This window comes from Eublepharis macularius, chromosome 1, assembly GCF_028583425.1.
Source record: "Eublepharis macularius isolate TG4126 chromosome 1, MPM_Emac_v1.0, whole genome shotgun sequence".
NCBI lineage: Eukaryota > Metazoa > Chordata > Lepidosauria > Squamata > Eublepharidae > Eublepharis > Eublepharis macularius.
The window spans coordinates 23,000,539-23,026,434 of NC_072790.1; the positions used below are offsets into that span (position 1 = coordinate 23,000,539).

The window sequence follows — 25,896 nt, forward strand, 5'->3', positions numbered from 1 at the left end:
CTGATTCGACATTTACAAAAACCGGTTGTGTGGTGCTGCTTTCAGAGACCGTCAGCGGTGAGTGTGAAAAGAGCCCGCCCCGTTTGACCAGAATACTTTCCTGGTGGGGCCAACTGGTCACAACTTCAGAGTCCCGCTGCCTCGGGGCGATGCAGGCGGGAACTGTGACATGTCAGTTTCTGCCCTACTGTTTAATAGCATGAATTGTTTCAACGCCGAGAGTAAGAATTGTGACACGCTTCCACAGAAGCACAGGTTCAACAACATCTAGGGACTGGAAGCATCTCTTCCTTGCAAGCGAATGAATGTATTCCCCACAAGTTGGTTCAATTTGATTAGCAGAAATTTGCATTGGACATAATGAAAACACACACAGTTTAGCTCTATAAAAATACTACATAAAAGGGAAAAAAGTTACAGCAGAAGAAAATAAGAAATGCGTAACTGGCTACATTGTGTTGGCTTCTGATCTAAACAGAGACTGAACAGCAATAAACTTCAGTATCTCTTTCCACCTGATTGCCCCCACCCATTAAACTGGTTGCCAAATACTGAATCCTGCATTCAATTCATGAAGAATAGAGTCTACCTTACTGTAATTTATAATCTCTATTTTATAATTATCTTTAATATTGTTGTACTGTTATTGTTGAAATGAATAATAATAATAAAAATTTTAAAAGAAAAAAGAATAGAGTCTACCCTTTCTAAGGAGAGAAACCAAACTTGACAGCTACATGGTTACATCCAAGTAAGGTTTCTAACTAAGTAACATAAAAAACAGTTTAACACTTTCATGACTGAACATTGACATTTGCTAATTCCCTACTAAAGCTCCCCCACGCTTAGAGGCCCCACACCACAAATTCAGGGTTTTTTTTTTTTAAAAAAGGTATCACATATGTAGGGTTGCCGCAACAATAAAATGGTGGATAGTGTGTAATATGTTCCAGTCGACCCCACACATTTACTTGCGTTCAATTTATTCTTCAAGAAATACTTTTTTGGAGGAAAACATGTTTTTTCACAACATGTCACTGCTAATGATCTTTAGGCATCTTTTGGAAGGCCACATATTAATGTAAAGAAAGAGTTTCTGTCGCGATCACCAGAATATAGCCACTCAAATTTAAGAATGAAAACCAGATGAACTGAACATACTACGTGCAGGGACACAGTTAAAGTAATAACATGATGCTTATTGGATTGCACAGGAAAATATACAAATCAACAATGAGTTAAACTGCTTGTCTGCACACTGGGCATACTGTTCTGTGTGAGCATGGACTTAGCCCTTTTGATATTTAGCTGCAATGAAAAGTACAGTAATAGGAAGGACACGAAACTGGTTGCAAGACATCCTCGAAAGATTTGAAATAGGGAAGTGATTTCAAAATGAAAACACTTCACGAAATACCTTAATTTGCTTGATTTGATGGCGATAACGTGATCTTTGATTTTTTATTACAAGCTTCTGGCAGATAACATAAGATTTGAAAACGTGGTGAGGAGCCAAAACTGTGGATCGAGGGATGTGGAATCAGCACCTTCAGGACTTTGGAGTATGGGGAGAGATTTTCTTTTGGTTTCTGTGGTCATTTAAATCTGCATGCTTTCCTGTTATAATTGTTCTTTTAAAACCTTGGTTGACCAGCCACTGTTGACCGGTGCCCAGCCATCCCCACCATCCCACGAGCTCAATGTCAATTTAAAATGCTGACAAACTGTGCAAAAGTGCAACTTAGCACCACACATTTTATTTTCCAACTACAAGTTTTTATTTTCTGGCTACGTAAACAAGAGGACAGATAACCTTGTGAACACTATTATCATGGTCAAAAAGGTAATGTGCAGAGCGTCTGACTAACTAAGCGCGGTGCAACGCACTTGGTGAGACGTCCTATCTTATGAGGGTTAAATTTAACTGGGCAACAGAAGGGAAAGGCGTGTTGCCTTGGCAATGCATAACACGGTAAAAAGACAACCATTTCAGGCAAGTCACAGCCTGTAGCGCGCCAGTACTGACCGCTGGCGCTTCTGCATGAGGTGGTCCCTAGGCAACATCTCCGGTGAATCGCGGCTGCAAAAGCGCTTTGCAGCTATTCTTTTGCTATCAGCCGATCCTGGACAGTTCTCATCGATGGGTGGGGGAGTCTTGGGCGGGATGTGTAAAGCGGATGCGTCCACGACGTTTGCCTGGACCTCGCTACAGGATCCCTGAGGTACCACCGCTGACACTAACTTTTCCATCATTGAATTGTGGCGCTCAAATTGCCCGGCAAAGAACTCCTTCGTCTCACGGACGGCCTGCACCATGTCTCGCCAGAAGATTTCCGCACTTTCCGCCTGTCTCTCTGCCGCTTCCACCGCTCGTGTGAGGAGGTCTGTCTCAACCCTCCTAGCCTTGGCCACTACCTCACTCCTTTGCACTACGTCTGCTGTGATTTTCTCCACAGCCACTCTAATGGCGTCCAGGCAGACCAATGCCTCCTTGTGCAGCTGTTCGTCGTCTGTGTTCCAGAAATCCTCACTGAATTCTTCTTGGAGATCTTCCTCTTCGCTATCTGAAAAGACAGGCACCGTCATTAAATACCAGTTTGATTTGCTGTCTAATTGCAGTATGCATGGATTTGGGACAAAAAGAGTGTGGAGAAACAGCGGCATAGTGTGGTTTGGCAGCAACCGGGGCAACTCCTGGCAGGAGGTGGTACCCCTGGCACCACATGTGCGTGCACTTTGCGCGTGCACTCCCGGGACTGCGCAATGACGTCACTTCATTGCGCAGGGCGTGGCCGCCCCCCCAGGAGCTCTCCTGCGATTCAGGCCGCTTGCCTCCTCCCTGCCCCTTACCACGCAGCTGCCTGTGCCACCGCCACCAGCTCGGCGTGCTCCTCAGCTGCAGGACGGCCAGGCCAGCTCAGCGCCCAGTGAGTCGGCCACGCTGTTGGCATGGCAGGCGGCCAGGGTGCTGCAGGCGGCCACCCAGGGATGCAACGCTGTCTCTCCTCAGCATGGGCGCCCCCTAAAAATTATGCGCCCGGGGAAGCCGCCCCTCTGCACCCCCACACTACACCACTGTGGAGAAATAGTAATCACCCTCCTCCTCCTCCAAGCTCTCGTCATCTGACTCCAAGACTGGTGGCGTTAATGGGTAATCTGGATACTGAACTGATCCGGCCTCTGAGAATGTGGGCGATGGGCAGCGAGCGGAAGCATCTTCTGTCATCTTGCTCACAATCTGTGACGGGAAGGAAGCAGGATGTAGAAAGCACAATTAGTATCTCAGGTACCTTGGGCACTGCACAGGTATGCATTACCCAAACAGCTGTTGAAAAAAAAATGACGGAATGCACTTTCGAATTTGAACACTGAAATTATTCTGTTAAAGGTTCAATTAATCAGTTCTATATAGGCACACTGACAACAATTGCAACATACCATCCCCGTAAAGTATTAAAATTGCTTTATGTGGTTAATAACATTAATAACATTCGATTTATATACCGCCCTTTAGGACATCTTAATACCCTCTCAGAGCGGTTTACAAAGTATGTTATTATCCCCACAACAAAACACCCTGTGAGGTGGGTGGGGCTGAGAGAGCTCTGAGAGAGCTGTGACTGACCCAAGGTCTCCCAGCTGGCTTCAAGTGGAGGAGTGGGGAATCAAACCCAGTTCTCCAGATTAGAGTCCCGCACTCATAACCACTACACCAAACTGGCTCTCCACACCAAACTGGCTCTCTAGTTCTGATGCATCTCTTCTTTTCTATTTTTATTTTGGACATAAATAAAGCAGGGTGGATAAAAATCAATGATTTTTTTTTTTTAGAAAAATTAAAAATCAGATTTTTTAATTTAAATCAGATTTTTACAATTTAAATCGGATTTTTAAAATAAAATGTTTTTTGACGAAAAATTGATCTAAAGATAGTTTTCTATTTGAGATACATTATAGTCCAAAGGTTATTATCATGAAATAAGGATTAGTTTTTAATTATGCAGCATGAGGCTGTATATTCCTGCAATGTTTAAATTTTTTGGTAAACGAATTCCATGAATCCATTCACAATGTCATGCTCTTCCAGAGGTTTCTGTAAGACTATTGGGCATTTTTTCTATCTAGAAGATACTATCACAGATGCTTGGTTTTACAGTTCTCAAAACTGTGAATTTATGTCTGCAAAGATCATGTCTTTTTCACAGCAAAAAAGTTATAAAATAAGCACACACAGTTGAGAAAAAGACCTTAATCCCATTGTTCCTTTGCAAATCTTTGTACACAGAACCAACCCCTTACCTCTTTTAACAGCTAAGTTTAAAAAAAAATTCAATGAATAGAAGATGGTTAGGAGTAGAATAGATCTGCACAAGAAGCTAAGTGTGAGGAGTCTTTATGTAGAAAACTATGATTTAAATCTAGTCTTACCGACTAGTGATTTAAATCGTGATTAAAATCAAATCCACCCTGAAATAAAGGCTGGTTCTTTGAAAAAAGAGCAGGTGGTAAACCTATTAAGAATTCCTTCTCAGTCTGGTCTAGAGCTGAGTATTTTCCTAGCTTTGCCCTTCACCTAACTGGGGCAGAGTGCGTAACAAGGAGAGATAACGGCCAATTTTTTGTATTGCATATTTCACCAGGCTCAAATTCCAATCCATTATATCCCTTGGCTTTCTCTGAAAGTAATCATAAATAGCTTATTGAAAACTTAAAAAAATAATAATGATGACATATTATGCTTTGGGGTGTGTGGAGAGGCACATCTCATCTTAAATGGGTACATGTGTTAGAAGGAGAAAAAGACTGAGTTGAGAAGAATCTCCGAAAACTTATAACTATTTATTCTTTCTAAATATGATTTTTAAAAAGCCATTGGCCTCAGAAGTTGAAGCCCAAACATCTGTCAGTGATGCACCACATGTTGGCAAAAGGTTAACATTGTTATTGTTAAGTAATGTATAAGTAAAAAGTAATGATAAATATTGGGGAAATAAGGATTTTTTTTTTATTTTTTAAGATAAGGAACTGAAATAGGTTAGAATCTTCAATAGAACTTTATCTTAACACTCTTAAGAGTTTACAACAATTAGTTACATTAAGTAATAGGCATCGTTATTGTTAATAATTGTTATTGTTAAGAAAAAGAAAGGATAAGATGGAACAATAATGAAATGAGTTTTTTATTCTATTCTATTTTTTAATTATTAAAATAATGAGTAGAAATAGGTTTGAATTTTGCATGTGTTGTTTATTTGGAAAAATATATACTAAATAGGCTTAATTATTATTCCAGTTACTTTTCTGATAGCTATAAAGGTTATGACTTTTATATTCTGTATTTTAACAATCCTTGTAGCGCACAGCTTTATATTTGCCTTGCTTGTCCCCTTTTCTTTCCCCTTCTTTTCTGTATTCCCTTTTTGTTTTAAAAATTAAAAAAATATTTTTTAAAAAGCGTTGCATTGCATGTTTTTCTGTTGGCAACGTTGCTAACTCAAGTCACATTGTTCACACCAATATGTAAGTAAAGCCATAAAACAGATGCCTTCCCAAGGTTTCGCCAGGCACCGCTGAATCCGAGGGTGCCAAAGAGCAGGACAGGTGGTATGACCGCTAATGAGGGCCAGGCACAACAGATATAAGCCCTGTTCCATGAAATGCCTTGTGTGAAGAAAAGCATAGCTGAAAAGTACAGTTCAGGTTTGGCTCCCTGAAATCCATCATTAATCTGCCTGGGGAAGGACTGCAAACCAGGGTGGATTTGATTTAAATCAAATCAATTTAAATCACTAGTCGGTAAGACTAGATTTAAATCATGGTTTTCTACATAAAGACTCCTCACACTTAGCTTCTTCTGCAGATCTAGTCTACTCCTAACAATCTTCTATTCATTGAATTTTTTTGAAACTTAGCACTTAAGAGGTAAGGGGTTGGTTATGTGTACAAAGATTTGCAAAGGAACAATGGGATTAAGGTCTTTTTCTCAACTGTGCATGTTTATTTTATAACCTTTTTGCTGTGATCTCTGCAGACACAAATTCAGTTTTGAGAACTGTAAAACCAAGCCTCTGTGATAATATCTTCTAGATAGGAAAACTGCTCAATAATCTTATAGAAACCTCTGGAAGGGCATGACATTGTTGAATGGATTAATGAAATTCTTTTACCAAAAATTTAAACATTGCATGAATATACAGCCTCATGCTGCATAATTAAAAACTAATCCTTATTTCATGATGATAACCTTCGGACTATAATGTATCTTAAATAGAAAACTATCTTTAGAAAGATTTTTCCTCAAAAACATTTCATAAAAAAAATCGGATTTAAATTTTAAAAATTTGATTTTTTTTAAAAAAAATCATTGATTTTTATCCACTCTGCTGCAAACATCTCTAGAGAGCCCCTAGGAACTACTACTATACGTTGTCGCCAGCCTTCAGAGTGATTCTACTTTCAGGCTATATGTATGTGTTTGTTTGTCTTGGGCATCCATGTTTATTTTAGTTGTGTACTTCAAAATTGGGGGGGGGTGGTGTATCAATTTAAACAAATAACTGGCTAGTGATCAGTGGATTTCCCTCTTCTCGATTCATATTTTGGGTCAGTGATGATAAACATTATTAGTTAACACTCAGAAACATAAGGGCTTTTTGGGGGGAGGGATCACAAATAAAAACAACCTCTGCATGGCATGCACATAACCTAATTTTAACTTCAATCTGGGCCCTGGCTTAGCTCTGTCTGGGGGATTAAACTAGAAGTATGTTCTCTCCCTATGCAGAAGCTCCTTTTACATTCCAGTTTCTCAGGTCAGTGTTTGGCTTGTAATGCATTCATACATTATGGGCTGTGCAGATTTATTCCAAGAAGGTGGGACTTTTACCAATTTGGGTGTTCACCACTATTCTTAAAATCACTATCATTGGTAGCTATGCTATTAGTGTTAGAAGCCACACCGCCTGTCTCAGCACCTCCAGCTTCTCCTTCCCCGCCTGTGCTCGCCTGACTCTTCTTGCTCTCCCTCCTCGGCGTACAGTGCCCCCTCAGTAGGGGGTTGCCAGCTCCAGGTTGGGAAATTCCTGGAGTTTTGGAGGCTGGAGCCTGGGAAGGGACCTCAGCAGGGCATAATGCCTTACAGTCCACCTTCCAGAGCAGCCCTTTTCTCCAGGGGAACTGACCTCTATGGCCGGGAGAGAAGTTATCATTCCGGGAGATCTCCAGCCACCACCCGGAGGCTGGCAACTATCCCTCCCCCAGCATTACGTGCTCGTCCTCTTGGTCGCACGGTGCTCGGTGCCGGCTCCCGCCCTTTCCTTCGCGATCACGCAGTACTGACTTCAAGCAAAGCTCACCCGGCGCCGCTTCCTCGAGGCCTCTCGCTCGGCAGCGAACCCGCCGCCTCCGTAAACCGCCCGAGTTTGAATTTGCTTGAATCAGAGGCGGGAAGAGACTTTTAACGTGGTCCCTGGCCAATAGGCGGGCTGTAAGGAGTTGAGTGGCAGATCCACTAGCCGCGCCTATCCAGTAGCAGTACATTGACAGGAGCGCCACCTACCTGTAAGAGTGTGCTATGGGCCGTCAAGTCGCCTCCGACCTATGGCGACCCTGTGAATGAGGGACTTCCGAAAGGTCCTCCTCTCATTAACAGACTTGCTCAGATCCTGCAAAGTGGAGGGCGGGGCTTCTTTGATTGAGCCCAGCCATCTTGTTTGGGGTCTTCCTCTTTTCCTACTGCCTTCCGCTTTTCCTAGCATTATTGTCTTTCCAGTGAGTCTTGTCTTCTCACGATGTGACCAAAGTACAATAGCCTCAGTTTTGTCATTTTAGCTTCTAGAGAGAATTGAGGATTGATTTGATCTAGAACCCAATTATTTGTCTTTTTGGCGGTGCTGGGGAAATAAACACGTGCGAGAAAGGGTAGAGAGAAGAGGAAGCGGACCTGATCCTTTTAATGGGAGCTGCCAGGGATTGAACTTGTGACTTTCTGGAGAATCGATGCTCTGCCACCCAGTGGTAAATGAAGCTGCAAATTAACCGTGCCTCCCCATCATCGTGTGATGAAGACTGAGCATGTTCTATGAGGCGGAGGATGCTGAGAGACTTTGCAGGTAAGTTAAAGGGGGAGTAAAAGGGGTGAGGGGTGGACTGGCCTGTCCCAGGCCCTAATAGTGTCCTATCTGCGCATGTGTGAAGAGAATAGCCGCATCATTTCTCATACCGCAGCCAATCCTGCTGAGTCCAAGCCTTGTCCCCTCTAATGTAGTCATAAACACCCCGTGTCAATGGCGACATGGTGCCACCCACAAAGCAGGGGTTCCAAATCAGCCCCTCTCCATAAGCTTGGTTGCCAGCTCCAGGCTGGAAAATCCTGGAGATTTAGGGAGTTGGAGCCTAGAGAGGGTTTGAGGAAGGGCGGGACCTTAGTGCGTTTTAATGGCGTAGCGCCCACCCTGCAGAGCAGCCATTTCCTCCAGGAAAACTGATCTCTGTGGCCTGGAGATCAGCTGTAATTTGGGGGGGGGGGGCTCCAGGTCCCGCCTGGAAGTTAGCAACTCTGTCGATCGATCCCCAGAAAGCCAAAGCGCAATAACTTCCCATGTCAATTTAAAAATTCAGATCAATTATTAATAAGAGGGAATCCCGACTTGTAAAAAGTCAGGAAGCTCCATACTAAGCGAGGAGGGGGATTTGTAAAAATACAGTGCGCATGCGCGAAGATTCTTCTCCCTCCCCCTCCCCCCTTCGGAACTCGCAAACCACGTGGGCGCCCGAGCGTCGGCTGTTGCCAAGGGAACGGCCCTTGCCCGCAGTTGGGAGGAAGACGGCTCGGCTCGGAGGCGATGAGCTCCCAGGAGGGGCAAAGGCTGCCCGTGCTGCCGGGCTTTTCGTCCCGGGACCCGACGGTGAGAGGGCGCTTCTCCGGCCCAACGCCACGTGGGGAAATCTGGGGGCTGAGCCCGGGGAGGGGGAGCCCGCCCTGCCAGGCAACCGTGTTCTCCAGGGGCACTCATCTCCCTTGGCTGGAGGTCAGCTGCAATTCCGGGAGATCTCCAGGCCCCGCCTGGAAGTTGGCAGGCCTAGTAGGTCGCCTGGGGGTTGGCTGTTCCCGGGGCCCTTGGGTTCGGTATTCGTGGCCTGGACTATTGCGCTGTTCCGTTGCACCGCTGATGATGGAGAGAGTTTCAGGTGGGTGGTGCAGAAGAGCAAGATGCTGGGCCCGGAGCACCTGAGAGACCAACAAGGTTTCCAAATCCAGTTGGTCTTTAAGGTGCTACTGGATTGGAATCCTACTGTTTATTATATTGTGTATAACGTGTGTATTATGTATACACACACACACACACATATAGTACATATATATATACACACACACTGTATATTATATATACACACACATATATATTTGTGTGTATGGATATATGTATATATACACAGATATACAGATATATACATATGCATACAATATATACACATACATATACATGTTTGTGTATGTGTATATATTTACTGTACAGTACATATACACACCCACACTGTATAAGACACACACACACACACACATTGTATAAGTCACATTGCTGCTCACTTTGTTCCACTTTGCACTCCTGGTCGTATTGCCAGTGTGGTGTAGTGGTTAGAGTGTCTGACTAGGATCTGGGAGACCCAGGTTCAAATCCCCTCTCTGCCTTGGAAACTCACTGGGTGACCTCAGGCCAGTTACAAACCTACTCCACAGGGTTGTTGTGAAGTTAAAATGGAGGCAAGGAGAATGATGTAAGCAGCCTTGAGGCCCATTGGGAATAAAGGCAGGGTAAGTGTTAAAAATGCATTATTCATCCAGTGTCCTATAACGTGTGCAAGATCTGGATCCAATAGCACTTTAAAGACCAACTGGATTTCCAAGGTATGAGCTTTTGAGAGTCAGAGCTCCTTTCATCAGATTACTTTTTCACCACCTCTCCCTCTATCCTCTGTAATCTACCTGGAGTCTCAGTGAGAAATGCAGGCTATAAATAATGAATTTCATCTGTGTAGTTATTTTGGAGATGTCTGTGCCACCTCTCTGAGGAGACCTGTCCAAAGATTAAAAGTAGAATGGGCTCCATCCTCGATGGCTCTAGGAGTAAGTTTTACACATGATACCCCACCCCCACCCTACCCAGCTACAACAAAAGATGAAGAAACAAGGTAATTTGTGGAAAGGGATTTATCTTAGACTGTGTGTTTTAAAAATGTTCCTCCCCACCTCTCCAAGATTAAAACTAGAAAAGGCTGTACTTAGCCTTGGTAAGTTTGAAAAATGGTTCCTCACCCCAAAAATGAAAAATAGAAAGATCTCTAGCCTAACCTGTTCAATGCTTTAAAAAAATGTGTGCCTTTTTGGTACTGTAAAAATACCAACACTGTTAACCTTTTCCAGAAATATGTACATATGTTGGAAAAGTTGTACATATTTCATCCTTAATTTCACAGACTGAAAATAAGAGTTGGGGGTGGGGGTGGGGGGTGGAATAGACAAAAGTCAAATTAGGTGCTGTATGTAATATACCTGTTTCGGAAAAGGATTGGATTTCCTCACTTTTTGTATACTGTGCTACTTTTCCATTTACAGGGAATAATTATAATATTGTTCTTGTTCTTAACAACAAGAATAAATAATTTTAAAACGCAATATACTTTATGGAGAGCCAGTGCGCAGCATTGGACTTCCGTGCGGGAGACTGAGAGACCCAGTTGGCAAGATGTTAAAAATGAAAACTATAACAAGAAAAAAATCCAATCCAGTCTCTCTTCTCTGCATATGATAAAATGCATACAGCCTGTTGTGCAAGTGTAGCAGAGTTGCTGATGGGGGAAAGTGGTGAGAGACTGCCGACGCGTCTAACATCCCACAAGGGAGAAGGTTGAAGAAGATGGTAGAACGGGATTGGAGCATTCCCCACACTCCACCCCAGATCTGTAACACAAAAGATCTCTGATATTTTCCTCTGGTCTCATGGATATTTTAAGTCTTGCTGGCACATCACAGTTATGCTTGTTCTATTTACATAAAGAGCTTGAATTTAAACAGGGAGAAAATCCAATCTCCTTTGGTGAAAACAGCACACAAAACTAAATTTTTGGTAGAGTGCCTACATTTTTTCTTCCAAGCAAGCTGGTTTGCGTTGTCAGTAATGTGGGCAGCATTTGACTGTAGATTTCTCCCCCTTAGAAAACTGATTTTCGTCGCCCTCAGACTCTCAGTTACAAGAATGGTTTTGCCGTTCGTCGACTGCCGACTGTGGGGATAGGTGGAGAGCAACTTCACGTCAACCAGTTGTCCCAAGCTGAGTTAGATGAACTGTCCAACAAGCGACCCACGCTAACCTACGGCCAACCCAAGCAAGCGCCGCCCTCGGACTTTATCCCAGCACATGTCGCTTTTGACAAAAAGGTATTCTGTTCAAGAACGTCTGGTTTCAGGATCCAGGGGGGCCAAGCCCTGTACAGAAGCACGAAGCATTTATTGCAAAGTTCAGGGAACGATATATTTGTTTAAATGCTGTAGAAGGTTGAAACCTGACTTGAAAGATGGTAAAGACTCAAGAAGAGGGTCACACTGTATAAATGTTCTTTCCTAAATGGGATGCGGTCAAATGAAAAAAATATTGAGATCAATAGGGAGGAGCGTGTTCACATTTCCCCTGAAAAGGCCCACCTCTTCACAGCTTCCCACAGTGGTGTTTCTAGACTGGAAATAGTACCAGCTGTGACGAAGAATAGTGTGGATGGGGGAAGAATTCAGCACTCTTTTGTCCGCACAGAATTCCAAATCGCCGCCTTGCTTTATAGGAATTAGGCATCACCCGAGTTGGGTCATGATAGCCCTAAAACATACTCTGGTTATAAAAAAATGAATTCAAGGGGAGACTTGGGTCAGTTACTATTTTGATTACATTATGACCTGAATAGCCCAGGTGAGCCTGATCTTTTCAGATCTCAGAATCTAAGCACGGTTGGGTCGGCCTTGGCTAGTAATTGGATGGGAGACCACCAATGAAGACCAAGGCTGCAGAGGCAGGCAATGGCCAACCACCTCTATTAGTCTCTTGCTGTGAAAACCCCACCAGGTGTCGCATTAAGTCAGCTATGACTTGAGGGCACTCTCCACCACTCCCATCAGAAAAGCAAGCAAATTGCCCGTCATACCCACTAACCACGGGCAGCACATTGGAGCCATAAACCGTGGCTTGTATCCTATGCGACCGGCAGGCAGAGGTAAGCTTTCAGAGGGGGGATTTCCCAGCTCCCCTTTCCATTACAGTCCACTTAGTCACCTGAATCTTTGTTCATGGGCGGAGTTGTGTGTCAATGGCCCCTCATGAACAACATAAGGGGCAAAATGGGAGTCTGCAGTAGGAAAAGGGAATTAGAAGACATCAACCCCCTTCTGATGAGGGAAACTCCCTTTGATTATTGGAAACAGTCAGTTACTGATGTTGAAGTTTACGTAGGAGCTTTTGATCAAGTAATCTGGCAAGCGAGTAATAATGTATACTCTGTCACCCCTATCCCATATGCTTCTTGACTTTCTCAGCTCCCAAAAACAGATGAAGCAAGGTTTCCCTTTGCAGAAGTTACACTGAATCTTCTAAAGCAAGGCTTGTTCTTCTCCTGAGCTTAACCATTCTATCTTCAATAGTGCTTTTCTCCAGTTTCCCTGGGACAGATGTCAAGCTAATGGACCTACTGTTTCTTGGCTATCCTTGGATCAGGTTTACATTGGCCACTTTCCAATCCTCCAGTCAGGAGGCTGATTTTAGTGACATGCTGTGTATTTTGTCGGGAGATTGACAGTTTCAAGTTGAGTGAAAGATTAGGTGGCCTCCTCCCGCTGCTAGCCTGATGTCAAACGGAGCATCCCTGCTTTTCCCAGAAACGGTGTCCTTTCATAGCCCCTGGGCTTAATGTTCTTAGAATACACCAAATGCATGTATGCTCTCAGTCTCTTGGCATCAAGTCTTCCCCAAAGGGTCCACTATGAATGCTGTCCTTAAAGTTAACTATCTTCTGCCTTATTTGGGTTCCTCCTTTGCAGGTGCTGAAGTTTGATGGCTACTTTCAAGAAGATGTCCCCATATCTACTGAAGAGCATTTCCGCGTCCGGCAAGTCAGCATTTACTACTACCTAGAAGATGACAGCATGTCTGTCATGGAGCCCATTGTGGAAAACTCAGGGATTCCTCAGGGGAAGTTGATCAAACGGCAGCGCATGCCCAAGAATGATCGTGGGGATCATTATCACTGGAAAGATCTCAACCGAGGCATCAACATTACGATCTACGGCCGGACGTTCCGGATCGTCGATTGTGATGCGTTCACTCAGGTACAGAGTCTAGGTCATTCTGTTGCAGAATTAGCTGCGTGTGACTTCGAAAATCAGGCAAGCTGTTGTGATGTCCGAACCTGATTCCAAGTTTGGCTTGGCTGAATTGCTTCAGTAATTTCTTTGATTTATTTTCAGTGCCTGTCTGCTTTATTTATTTAAAATATTTCTGCCCTGCTTTTCTCCACAAGCATAGGCTCGGCACAGTTTACAGTATAAAAAACGGCAACAGTACGTAATTCAGACATTTAGAACAGCTTTAAAACCAAGTCTGCTATTAAAACATCAATAAGCTCCAACTCATGAGCACGTGTAGCTCCAAAAGTTGAATTATTGGGGTGAATACTAGGGTGGAGAGCATTTCTTCATGGCGTATAAACTGCAGACATCTCTTAGAGAAAGCGGAGGTTTCATCTGTTGCTTTTAAATGATCGTGTTTTTAATTAGGATTTGTAAGCTGCTTGGAGCCATGAGGAAAAGCAAAATGTAAGTATTTAAAAATAAATAAATGAATAAACTAAAATAAAGATCAATGAAACATGACTTCCAAACTGGCCCTCGCAGTGCAATGACTGTTATGCTTCTAAATCAGGAGGAAAATGGTCCTTACCCCCTCAAGCCATTTCCCCTGGTCACAATAGCACGGGAGGAGTCCCCCCACCACCATTTTTACTGCATAGAATACTATTGGAAGAGGAGGATTCAACGCTGTCCCTTTCCTCACGTTTCAGAAGGGGACAAACCAAAGAGTTAGAAAGATAGAGAGGTCAGGGCACTCTGTTTACTTTTTACTATTTACTGCTCTGGCTGTCCTCCTGACTTCCTCCCTCTCACTTCTTCTCTTCCTGGCATTGTTCCAGGCAACACCTCTCTCCCCTTCTCCTCCCTCCATCTTGGCAGCATGGATACTGGCCTTGCCCTAGCATCCATGTCCATCCTTAGACTAGATAGTTAGTTAGGATCTGTCCCTCCGCCTTTCCTATCAGAGTATGGAGTTCCCACAATAAAGAACATTCATTTCTAAATATAAGCAAGTGTATGAATTTATTATTTTCTCTTCTGCACACACACCAGCCAGCAGAATGAGCTCACAACCTCCTATAATCACGCTTCCTATGCCAAACGATGGACTCTGCTAACAACCCAAATATGGAATCCTTTAATTAGGTTTCTGGGGCCTACATAATGATTTATTTATCAAATACTTCACATGGAGCAGAAAAAACATGCAAAATACCTCCCACCCCTGCTATTTTGACAGGGGGAAATGGCTTGAGGGGAGAGGGACAAGTCCCCCCCCCCCCCCCCGAGGCATTCTGAGGCCATTTAGAATCTCCCTTTATTTTTAACAGTTATTCCCGCTGGAGAACCCAGACCTAAATTTTTAAAAATCTGCACATCTGGCTTGGCCCTAAGAGCTCTTCACTCCAGAACCAGTCTTTGAATCAGGCCCAGTACATGTCTTGTAGGAGACAGTTTCTGGAGTGCTTGGCTTAGTAATTTAGGGTGATCCAAAGAATATTTTGTGATGCAGCCTCCCCCCTTCCTGCCTGTGTGTTTCTCCTGGGGGCTGCCCACTTTGGAGCAGCTTGTCAGGCTGTGGCTAAATAATGCTCTTCCTACAGATTCCCCTCCACAAGCAAACAAGAGTCCATTGTTTGAATAAGGAAACTTTACTGCAGAAAAAGTCCATTATAGTCCACGGTCCTGAATAGAGAACTCAGGATGGTACATGATCATTGTTACCAATGAAGAGCAAAGCATGAGGTACAAAGTAACAGTTCCCAGCTGCACCAGCCTCCCCCCATAGTTCTCAAAACAACATCTTTCAGTCTTGGGAAGTTGCTCCCTCTCAAGGCCAATCCTTGGTGGAACGGTGTTAGACACAACAATCTCGTCCGGTGAGAAGTCTGCTTGGGAACTGGTGCACCTGTGGGGAAAGCACTCAAACACTAGAAGCATTAGAAAATGGAGTCAGTACAGGTTACATATACACTGGACCTGACATTTCTGCCCCCCTTAAAATAAATCCCCCCCTGGCTTATATGGGTAGCGAGTATGGAAAGCTTTGGTTAATCTAGGAGCATGAACATGCACAGAGTTCACCCATTCATCGTAACCAGAATCAAAGTCCTTCCACCTGATGAGGTAAAAAAGCTGATTACGTTTGAATTTAGAGTCCAGAATTTGTTGCACTTCATAGTGTACTTGGTCGTCTATTAACGTTGGAATGGGTGGAGCTTTGACATGCCACTTGTCATCTGTTGGAGCTCTTTTCAAGAGGCTGACATGGAACGTGTCATGAACATGGCGCAAATTCTTGGGTAAATTCACAGCAACAGTCACTTTATTGATTACTTTGCGTACAGTGAAGGGTCCAAGGAATTTTAACGCTAATTTGCGGCTGGTTTGGGCTAGTTTCAGATTTTTGGTAGATATGTAAACATGATCTCCAGGTTGTAAATCCCAATCGGCCGCACGATGGCGATCTGCGTACTTTTTGTAATCCCGTTTGGCTTTTTCGAGATGTTGCTTTATAAGAGTCCATTGTTGAGCGGCCTCCCCCCACCATGAAGACACATCCGGCGAACTAGAGGACTGGAGAGGGGGAGCGTCCAGCGGGAAAGGGTTGAAGTGAGCTCCATACACAACTTTGAAAGGAGCCTCTCCAGTGGAAGCATGCACACTGTTGTTGTATGAGAATTCAGCTAGCGGGAGAAGGTCCACCCAATTATCCTGTTGGAAGTTAATGTAGCAACGAAGGAACTGTTCTAAGATCTGATTAGTTTTTTCGGATTGTCCGTCGGTTTGTGGGTGGTGGCTTGAGCTGATTCCCTGTTCAATATTCAACATTCGTAAAAGCTCCCGCCAGAAGTTGGCAACGAACTGCCCGCCGCGATCCGAAATCACCTTGGACGGAAAAGAATGTAATTTTACGATGTGTTTTAAGAATAAATCCGCCAATTTTCGAGCGGTGGGTACAGCAGTACATGGAATAAAATGCGCTTGTTTGGAAAACAGATCCACCACTACTAAAATGCAATTATGTCCTTTTGAAATAGGTAAATCAGTGATAAAGTCCATGGATATTGTTTCCCAAGGTTTGTTAGGTGTTTCCAACGGTTGTAAGAGACCCGGAGGTTTCCCTTTCCGAGTTTTGGCGCTGAGACAAATGGGGCAGGAGCCTACATATTGGGAAATGTCTTTGCGCATGCCCGGCCACCAGAATTGCCGCTGTATTAAATGTAACGTTTTCAGGTACCCATAATGACCAGCTGTGGGGGCATCGTGACATCGTTGCAGAACCTCCCGTCGGAGGCTGTCCGGGACATAAAATTTGTTCCCGGCTAGCCAATCCCCCTGTGGGGATTGATTCAGTTTGTTTTTAGGTGCTTTACCCCCCTCCTTTTCCACCTCAGCTTTAAGTTTCGATTTCCACTCCTGGCTGTGCGGGAGGGGTTGGCTTGCTCGGCTGCGGGTGGTCACCACGCCTCCCAATTGCGTAGGTGAGAAGACTGTGTCTATAGTCTCCTCCCGTTTGCTTTTGTGTTGGGGCATGCGCGATAGGGCGTCTGCGAGAAAGTTAGTTTTGCCTGGGAGGTAATTCAGAGTAAAAGTGAATTTGGAAAAGAATTCTGCCCATCGTAATTGTTTGGCATTCAGTCTGCGAGGGCTCCGCAGGGCCTCCAAATTTTTATGGTCTGTCCAAACCTCAAAGGGGTGCCTCGCCCCCTCTAGCCAATGTCGCCAGTTAGTGAGGGCTGCTTTTACAGCAAAGGCTTCCTTCTCCCACACATTCCAATTTCTTTCAGCATCAGAAAACTTTCTTGAAAGGAATGCACAAGGCCGCAGCTTCCCATCCTCCCCCCTTTGCAATAATACCGCTCCAATGGCCGTATCGCTGGCGTCAACCTGCACTATGAACGGGCAGTTTTCGTTGGGGTGGCATAGGACGGGTTCCGTTACAAACTGCCCTTTCAGGCATTCAAAGGCTGTCTGGCAATCGGGAGTCCATTGTATTTTGGAGGAGGGTTTCTTTGCCTTGTCCCCTTTATCTTTGGTTTTTAATAGTTCTGTTAAGGGGAGCGTGATTTGCGCGAAATTTGCAATGAAGTCTCTATAAAAGTTGGCAAAACCCAGGAAGGACTGCAGTTCTTTACGGGTGGTGGGAGTTTGCCATTCTTGGATCGCTTGTATTTTAGTTGGATCCATCTTTAAACCCTCTGGGGATATACAATAACCAAGGTAAGTAAGTTCAGTTTTATGGAATTCACATTTGGATAATTTGATGGGTAATTTATTCTCCATGTCGATCAATCTAGCTTCCAGCTGTTGGATTCGACCTGGACCCGGTTGTCCCATCGTAGAACCTCCTGCGGCGGCGGCTACAGGGGAAAACGGCCCCCAGGGTGGAGGGTCTCCCTGATCGTCTTGCGATCTCGCTGCTAGAATTCCTTTGGCTAGGCCCGTCACTGCCGAAATGCCGGAATCTACAGCAAGGGTGCGATTTTGCATCTGTACCCAACTTGATTCAGGAACCTCCGGTGGCTCCTTCCACTGGGCAAGTTCCGAATAATCCCAACTTAGGACGCCGCGGCGGGACGTGTCCCATTCCGTGTGCTCGGTCGTCCTATTCCAAAACAGCCACGGTTGGCTGCTGTCAAATTCAGGGACTGTCTCTAGGCTCCGGCGCCCGTCCATGGATAATTGTTGGTGCACCCCACTGGCCCTGCGCTCCCTCGTTTCTCGGGGTCTGGGTCCCCACTCCGACGGTGTGGGTAACGAGAACAAGGGGAGGGCGGTGGCCGTCGGCCTTTCCCCTCCACTGCCGAGATCGATGAGAGGCGGGGTAGTAGTCGAAGCTCCGTTCCCTGTTGGCACAGGTTCCTGAGGTTCTTGGGGTTGCACTGGTTGATCGTCGGGAGGCGCATACGGATCAAACAAAGGATCCCTGTCCGGGACTACCTTGGATTCCGCTGGGCCCGACTCAGGCATGATTGGTAACAAAATGTCAGGCTGTGGCTAAATAATGCTCTTCCTACAGATTCCCCTCCACAAGCAAACAAGACTCCATTGTTTGAATAAGGAAACTTTACTGCAGAAAAAGTCCATTATAGTCCACGGTCCTGAATAGAGAACTCAGGATGGTACATGATCATTGTTACCAATGAAGAGCAAAGCATGAGGTACAAAGTAACAGTTCCCAGCTGCACCAGCCTCCCCCCATAGTTCTCAAAACAACATCTTTCAGTCTTGGGAAGTTGCTCCCTCTCAAGGCCAATCCTTGGTGGAACGGTGTTAGACACAACAATCTCGTCCGGTGAGAAGTCTGCTTGGGAACTGGTGCACCTGTGGGGAAAGCACTCAAACACTAGAAGCATTAGAAAATGGAGTCAGTACAGGTTACATATACACTGGACCTGACACAGCTAGCGTAGGAACTGGGCTTGGGTGCCAGAAGCATCATAGGTCCACCTGGAGGGCAGAGCCCCCAACTGTGGAGGTGTATGGTATGTGATTGAGTAAGCCTCATTTTGGGCTCTTAGAGTACATATCTGTTTCAGTTCCTTATTCATGTCTCTTCCCAATACAAGCTTTAGGAGGCAGTCCAAATAGGCGCTCCAGACCAAGTTGTTGGATTGACGCCAGCGCATGTCTTCTTGTATGGGACAGTCTCTGGAGTGCAGAATTCTGGGGTTTCTCATGTTACCTGGTGAAGTGGGAAGAAGCCACACTGCTGGAGTTCCCACCCGACCAAAGGAATATGAGAACCAAGTGTTCATCTGAGACATGTAATATGAGATGTGGTTGCGTGACAAGAGTTACGCCTCCATGCATGCGGCCCTTGGTTTTACAGTCTTTGATGGCTGCTGTAGCACAGGGGTTAAGTGGTTTGGCTGTGAATCAGCACTCTACTGGTTTGAATCCCACTACTGCCATGAGCTTAGTATGTGGCCTTGGGGAAGCCGTTCATCTCAGCCCCAGCGCCCCAGCTATATTATGGGGATAATAATAACACAAACTTGTTCACCGCTCTAGGTGAGGCACTAATCTGTCTAGAAGAGTGGTATATAAACGCAGTTATTATTATTATTCTTTTTCTTGATGTTCTGCCATGTTTGTCTTCCCCTAGACTTTTCTAGAGAGCCAAGGGATTGATCTGAACCCCCCAGAGAAAATGATCTTCGACCCTTACACAGAGCTGCGTAAAATGCCTCTGCGCAAGTACATCACACCATCAGATTTTGACCAGATGAAACAATTCCTGGCTTTTGACAAAAAAGTGAGTCTCTTGTCACGAGCACTGGGGCTTTAGCTGTAGAGTTGGAGGATTCTGGAATGATGAGGGACGCTCACATGGATTTGTGGAGGGGGTATGGAGCAGCAGAGGCCCACCCACACCAGTACGAGCGTCATTTGCTCTGCTTTGGGCTGCTGTTGATTGCTTGCCCTTCTCGTGTCCCTTCTTACCTGTCCACGGTAAGGCCGATCGCCACCTTGGGGTCAGGTAGCAATTTTCCTCAGGCCAGTTTGGCTAGGGATCCTGACGGAGTTTTGCCATCTTCTAGGCATGGAGTAAGGGTCACTGGGTGTGTTTGTGGGGGCGGATTTGTGAATTTCCTGCATTGTGCAGGAGGTTGGACTAGATGACCCTAGAGGTACCTTCCGACCCTCTGATTCTATGTTCCATACCATGTCATGCTGTACCATTTGCTTTGACCTCTAAGATTCAAGTATTGAATCGACGAGACCTTTTGGAAAAATCTCCTTTATTATATAAAAATATATTTCTCTGTAAACACATGGGAAAAAACCCAAGAAAATTCCAGGTAGCCACCATCTCATAAACATTTGCCCAAGATGCCCATATAACACCAAAGTAATGCACAGAATATATGGTCTTATGTAATAGAATCTTCCAGTTTGATCTTATTCCAATACAAAATAAAAGATTGTCATTTAGAGATAAAATATCCATGAACCTGGAGCTTGGGGGAAAAGGTCAGAGGGCATTCAGGTAGGCCTGTCTCCTGTCAGTGATCACCAAGCCCCTTTTTTTTGCACCTGTTATCGTGAGGAAAGCTAGTGACTGAAAGTAGGCACCTTGTTTCCATACTCTCTCTCTGCGTTGGTGAAGACAAGCCTCTTCCGTACCTCAATCAGGTCCTTCGTTTCTATGCCACATGGGATGACACTGAGAACATGTTTGGTGAGAGACGGCGTTTTATCATTCACTACTATCTGGCAGATGATACTGTGGAGGTGAGAGAATGCCACGAAAGGAATAATGGCAGAGACCCTTTCCCCGTATTGATAAGACGCCAGCGCCTGCCCAAAAAATTTGTGGAGAAGAAAGGTAAGAAAGCTTTGGGCATTTGACCCACTGGGCAAAAGAGGAGGAGTTATTTGTGGAGTTAATGAGTACATATGTATTAAACCCACTTCTCACTCTAGCCTGGAAGATGGCTTCTTACTTCGACATGGCCAACCTGGCCACCTGGATCCATGCTATAGTATCATCAAAACTTGACTATTGTAATGCACTATACGTTGGTCTCCCATCTAAGTTAACTAGGAGGCTCCAATTGGTGGAAAATGCTGCAGCTCGACTGTTAACAAGAGTGAGCAGGAACATGAACATCACCCCCATTCTGCAATCACTCCATTGGCTACCTATCAGTACCATGCCCAGTTCAAGGTATTGGTTATCACATACAAAGCTCTTCACAGCCTTGGTCCAGCATACCTCCCTACGTTCCTCCACAGCAGCTTCGCTCATCTGAACAGGGTCTCCCTCAGGTGCCTGCCTGCACATGGGCAAAATCAACAGCAGCCCGCACACGAGCTTTCTCCGTAGTGGCCCCCTACCCTGTGGAATGGCCTGCTTGACGAGGTCAGGGGAGCCCCCACTCTCCTAACCTTCCGCAAACCGTGCAAAACCGAATTATTCAAAAAGGCTTTTTACTCAGCTAGGAGGGAAGTATTGTAGGTCTCAGATGCTTTGCTAATGAGTTAGGGACCATAGACTTCACCACTATGTTGCCTTGCATATTATTTGTGGCTTTGAATATGTACTCCTATATACTACTTGTGTTTCATGTTATCTAATGTCAGTCCTAGAATTTATTATATACTGTTCCGGCAATTCTTCAGCTTTGTATTGGATCCTTGCTAATGCTATAACTTTGTAAAATCCTATGACATTGTTTATGGAAATGTCCTTGACACTGTATGGAAATGTCCTTGATACTGATTGTGCTGATCTCTCACTATGTAATCCGCCTTGAGTCTCAGTGAGAAAGGTGGACTAAATGACAAAAACAAACAAGCAAGCAAGCAAACAACGTGCTTTTCTTCCACAAGGCGCCTTCCCAGCTTGTGTGCTGGAGATCTCAGATCAGGAGGTCCTGGAGTGGCTTTCAGCTAAAGATTTTGCTGTGGGCAAGTCCACCACCCTTCTTGGGCGCTCTTTTTTAATCTATGATTGTGACGAGTTCACTCAGCAGTTCTATCAGGACAAGTTTGGCATCGATAACTTCAAGTCAGTCGATATAAAGAAGCCACCCCCAGAGGAAGTGAAACAGGTAATGGAAAGATTACTATAAAGTGGGATATGTCCAGGGTCTGAGTCCCAGCCCCCAGACTTGCCAGAAGGGAGCAGCGGGAGGCAACCGGGAGGCAGCAGCCCTACTACCCCAGCCAGCAACCGGGTCCAGAACCTGCCCACTCCAGGGGGAAGGGGCGAAAGGCCAAAGCCTCAGAGGGCTGGAGGGAGCAGGGAGAGACCAGCCAGTCCCACCCTCCAGGGGGAAGAGAGGGAGCTAAACAGGCTAGAGGGAAAGGGCCAAGGCAGGGGGAATAGGGACCCAGCAGCAGCCCAAACAGAGCTCTTACCAGCTAAGGAGGAGAAGCAGCCACTACAGCCCAGAGCCACACCCCAGCCAGAAGACAGCAGCCTGGCTCAGGAGGTGGAGCTGCCACAGGCATTCTGGGGGAGGAGATGGGTAGCCCCACCCAGCATCAATGAGCAGGCAGCCCAGAAGCTGGCCAGGGAAATTCCTCGCGAGCAAGGCCAAGGAAGCTCAGCAGCACAGAAGCCGGCTGGGGCAGCTCCTCGTGAGCAAGGCCAGGCATGCTCAGCAGCACAGAAGCTGGCTGGGGCAGCTCCTCGTGAGCAAGGCCAGGCAAGCTCAGTAGCACAGAAGCTGGCTGGGGCAGCTCCTCGTGAGCAAGGCCGAGGAGACCTCAGCTGGGGATGGCTCACACTCAACCCCACCCTGCCAGCAAAGCAAAGGAGCCCAGGAGGGATTAGTGGTTGGAGGGAAACACCTGGAGGGACGCACAGCTGGGCCCGGTCAGGAGAAGGAACAAGCCTAGAAGGAGGGCGGGGCAGAGAGAGGAAACCCTATAAAGGGTGGCTGGGAAGAGCTCTGAGGTGGTGGGTGTGAGTCAGGAGTGATGGTGTGGAGTGAGAGCAGAGCAGTGCGAGAGTGGAGGCTTGGAGGAGAGTTCTGGGAGGAGGAGATGATGGAGGATGCAGGGGGTAAGCAGGCCAGGTTGAGCAGGCCAGCGAGTGGATTGAGAGGGAGTCAGGGTGATGTATACTGCCCCTCCTTCCACAGAGCAGGGTCCTGCAGCATTCCTGGCGCCCCTCTGATGTCAGGGCTGGCCCAGCCAGCGCCCCGCCCAGCGGTGGCAGCAACAAGCCCTGACAGGATATACAATGGAAGAGGTATCAGTCTACAGGGCCCAGGCTTCAACCCCCAGTTTTATTGAAATCAGTGAACCATTTCCAAATAAATGCATTTAGCCTCACGGTGTGTGTCATCTAATGCCATACTGCATCTCACAAAGCCTTTAAAAACACTGGTAGGGCATCCTTGCACTGGCAGTTTTGGGAAGATTAGATTTTTGCCCATGTATTTATGAATTTTCTTCCTGACCAGTGGAGCAAGCAAAGTCCAGGGAGAGCCAGCTGAGGCTGGTGAATGAGTCATATAAGTCCATAACAGTTACATAAGGATAAGCCCCGTGGCGCAGAGTGGTAAGCTGCAGTACTGCTGCAGCCCAAGCTCTGCTTATGACCTGAGTTCAATCCTGGAGGAAGCTGGGTTCAGGCAGCCAGCTCAAGGTTGACTCAGCCTTCCGTCCTTCCGAGGTCAGTAAAATGAGTACTCAGTTTCCTGGGGGTAAAGTGTAGATGACTGGGGGAGGCAATGGCAAACCACCCTGTAAAAAGTCTGCCGAGAAAACATCATGCTGCAACATCCCCCTATGGGTCAGTAATGACTCGTTGCTTGCACCTTTACCTACCTTTACCTATATAAGGATAAGTAGCCATCTAGAAAGTTAGGAAGTAGAAACTTGGAGATATTAATGTGGAGTAGGACTCAAAAGATGATAGGGAACTGGGAGAAGATCTAGTGAGCAGGAAAAACTAGAGAGAGTCTCTTTCTCCAAGCTCATTCCAAAAGTTGTTGAGCAATTGTTAGCTATATCAGAGAATAGTTTCTGTTATTTGGTGAAACATCATCCAACCATCCTGGAGGGTTATCAGTCAACCAGCTCTGCAGAAGACGGTTTTGTCAGCAACTGTAATAGTGGGAATCCAAAGTTAGCAAAATGGGCCCTGTGATCTGCTGAAAAGCCTTCTCAACAAATAATAGAAAAGAATCAAAACAAACAGAATCTCTTTGGTATTATTGACTTAGGTTTGCCTTGCATCCCCTTGTTCCTGTTGTTACAGACCAGGGATCCTCATCTTGGTTGGCTCTGTGGAAACTTTGGGAATTTTGAGAAGAGGCCGTGGGTCCCACAACAAAATGGCTTCCCTGGGAGTCAGGTCTTATTACACGATGTTGGGAGGGGTCAAGCCTCCTATGCTGGTGGGAATTGTATCCAAATGGCTTCTTCTAGTAGACACAAAGGTGGCTCTTCTGAAGCAGCTCTTATTCGAATACATTAGAGAAAATCCAGGAATGGTTTTTTTGTCTTGCAAAGAAATGCATTGAAGAAGAATCAAGGGAGCGGCAGGGAACACACTGGCAGACGCCACGGTGCCCGAGGAAACCCTGTTGGGGGCCCCTGTTAGATAGCACAGCCGCAGGAAAGGCTGGAGGGACTTGAAAAGAATATTTATTTCATATTTTACTTGGCCTGCAAGCGGGCTCAGAATGGATTACAAACAGAAGATGTAAAACCAAACAAGGTGCCAGGACCGAGAAGTCCCTGGTCCTAGTCGAGGCAAGGTGAGCCTCCTTGGGGCCAGAGATCGCCAGTAGATGTCTCTTTGCTGAGCGGAGTATCCTCCAGGGAGCAGATGGTGAGAGGCAGTCCCGCAGGGATGCTGGTCCCAGTCTACAGGGCCCCAGTCCCAGTCCTGTGGCCCAGTATTCTCACCCCTCTTCCTTGATTTCTTTAACTGCAGATAGTCCCTCCCTACAATGGTTACGGCTCCATCGAGGACTCTCTCCAGAACTGCTTCAGCCTGATCCCGCAGCCTCCTAAGAAGAACGTCATCAAGATGCTCGAAAATGACCACAAGGTGTTGCGCTACGCCGTGACCATGGTGAGGCGTACTGAAGAACGCTGCGCTTCTCAAGTGGAGAGTGGGACTGTGGCTGTCGCTTGCTCCGAGTTGCGAGATTTCAGTGCGACAAGCAGGAGGGAGGTGTGGGAGAAGACTCCCCGAATGAGGAATTGCTTTAAAAAATGATTTCTTTGTGCTGTCACATTATGTATGGATGGTAAGAGCGTTGAGAACAGACCCAACCTACCCTCACCATGTTGCGTGCATTAAACGTGGAGCTGCTGGCCACAGTCCAGCCCCTCCCGGCTCCTGCCTAAACAAGAGGTAATGCGCATTTAAACGTACATTGGAATGTCTGAAATACTCAGAACAAAGCAATCCACCCTTGTTTAGATGCTCCTCCAGATCCACACCCCTTCCCATAAGCGTCCGACTCATGACCCGTTAAGAGGGATCACTGCAGCCGTATTGCTGCTGCTGCCCTGATCTGCTGCTGCTATTGTGGTTGGCCTTGCTTGCATTCCTTGGCACCTGGCCCTGCTCTCCTGGCACCAGGGCAATTGCAGTCATTACGATCGGGACTCATCACCTTAGTGGCAGTACATAGTTGCTCTTCCTTTCGGAGGTAAGAAAAATCTCCAGGAGGCAGCTAATGACCAGGTCTATCTATGCATTGAAGATTGTCCCTTTCCCCTAATTAATGCATTGAAGACAGTCTCTTTCCCTTAATTAACAGGTAAATTAATCAACAATTTAAATAGCTTCCCGTAGCATGTAAAGCTCACTTCTGATCCTGAGGAAATCCAGTGGTTAAGAGTGGCAGGACTCTAATCTGTTTGTTTTTTTTTTTAGAAAATTTTTATTGGATGGGTTTACAAACATAAACATAAACATAAAAATCATTATCATTATTCACCCCCATTGCATTTTCCCCATCCTCCCCCCCCCCCTTTTCTGGTGATTCCCTGCAGTTTTCCATACCAACTTAATCTAAAAG

At 45.8% G+C, this 25,896-nt stretch overlaps 2 protein-coding genes across 3 annotated transcripts in view; one reads left to right on the forward strand and one right to left on the reverse strand.

The window, feature by feature from the left end:
* Positions 1-1,785: 1,785 nt before the first annotated feature.
* On the reverse strand, positions 1,786-7,420 carry LOC129338621 (uncharacterized). Its single transcript, XM_054993004.1, has 3 exons — positions 7,356-7,420; positions 3,099-3,238; positions 1,786-2,563 (listed from the first exon to the last, which is right to left on the reverse strand). The coding sequence occupies exons 2-3, from the start codon at positions 3,224-3,226 to the stop codon at positions 1,999-2,001; spliced, it is 693 nt and encodes a 230-aa protein (XP_054848979.1). The 5' UTR covers positions 3,227-3,238; positions 7,356-7,420; the 3' UTR covers positions 1,786-1,998.
* Positions 7,421-8,823: 1,403 nt separating this feature from the next.
* The window catches only part of EFHC1 (EF-hand domain containing 1), a 35,355-nt gene continuing 18,282 nt past the window's right edge, over positions 8,824-25,896 (forward strand). For both annotated transcript variants that reach the window (XM_054987403.1, XM_054987409.1), the window contains exons 1-7: positions 8,824-8,906; positions 11,216-11,437; positions 13,082-13,369; positions 19,503-19,652; positions 20,534-20,726; positions 21,734-21,954; positions 24,798-24,938. In XM_054987403.1, the coding sequence (XP_054843378.1) occupies positions 8,844-8,906; positions 11,216-11,437; positions 13,082-13,369; positions 19,503-19,652; positions 20,534-20,726; positions 21,734-21,954; positions 24,798-24,938 (1,278 nt within the window). In that variant the 5' untranslated portion in view covers positions 8,824-8,843. The remainder of the gene's footprint in view (positions 8,907-11,215; positions 11,438-13,081; positions 13,370-19,502; positions 19,653-20,533; positions 20,727-21,733; positions 21,955-24,797; positions 24,939-25,896) is intronic.

Coding starts and splice junctions, on each gene's coding strand:
- LOC129338621 (XM_054993004.1), bottom strand. CDS start 3,226: ATGACAGAAGATGCTTCCGCTCGCTGCCCATCGCCCACATTCTCAGAG. Junction 2,564..3,098: donor GAGAGCTTGGAGGAGGAGGA/GGGTGATTACTA, acceptor TGTCTTTTCAGA/TAGCGAAGAGGAAGATCTCC.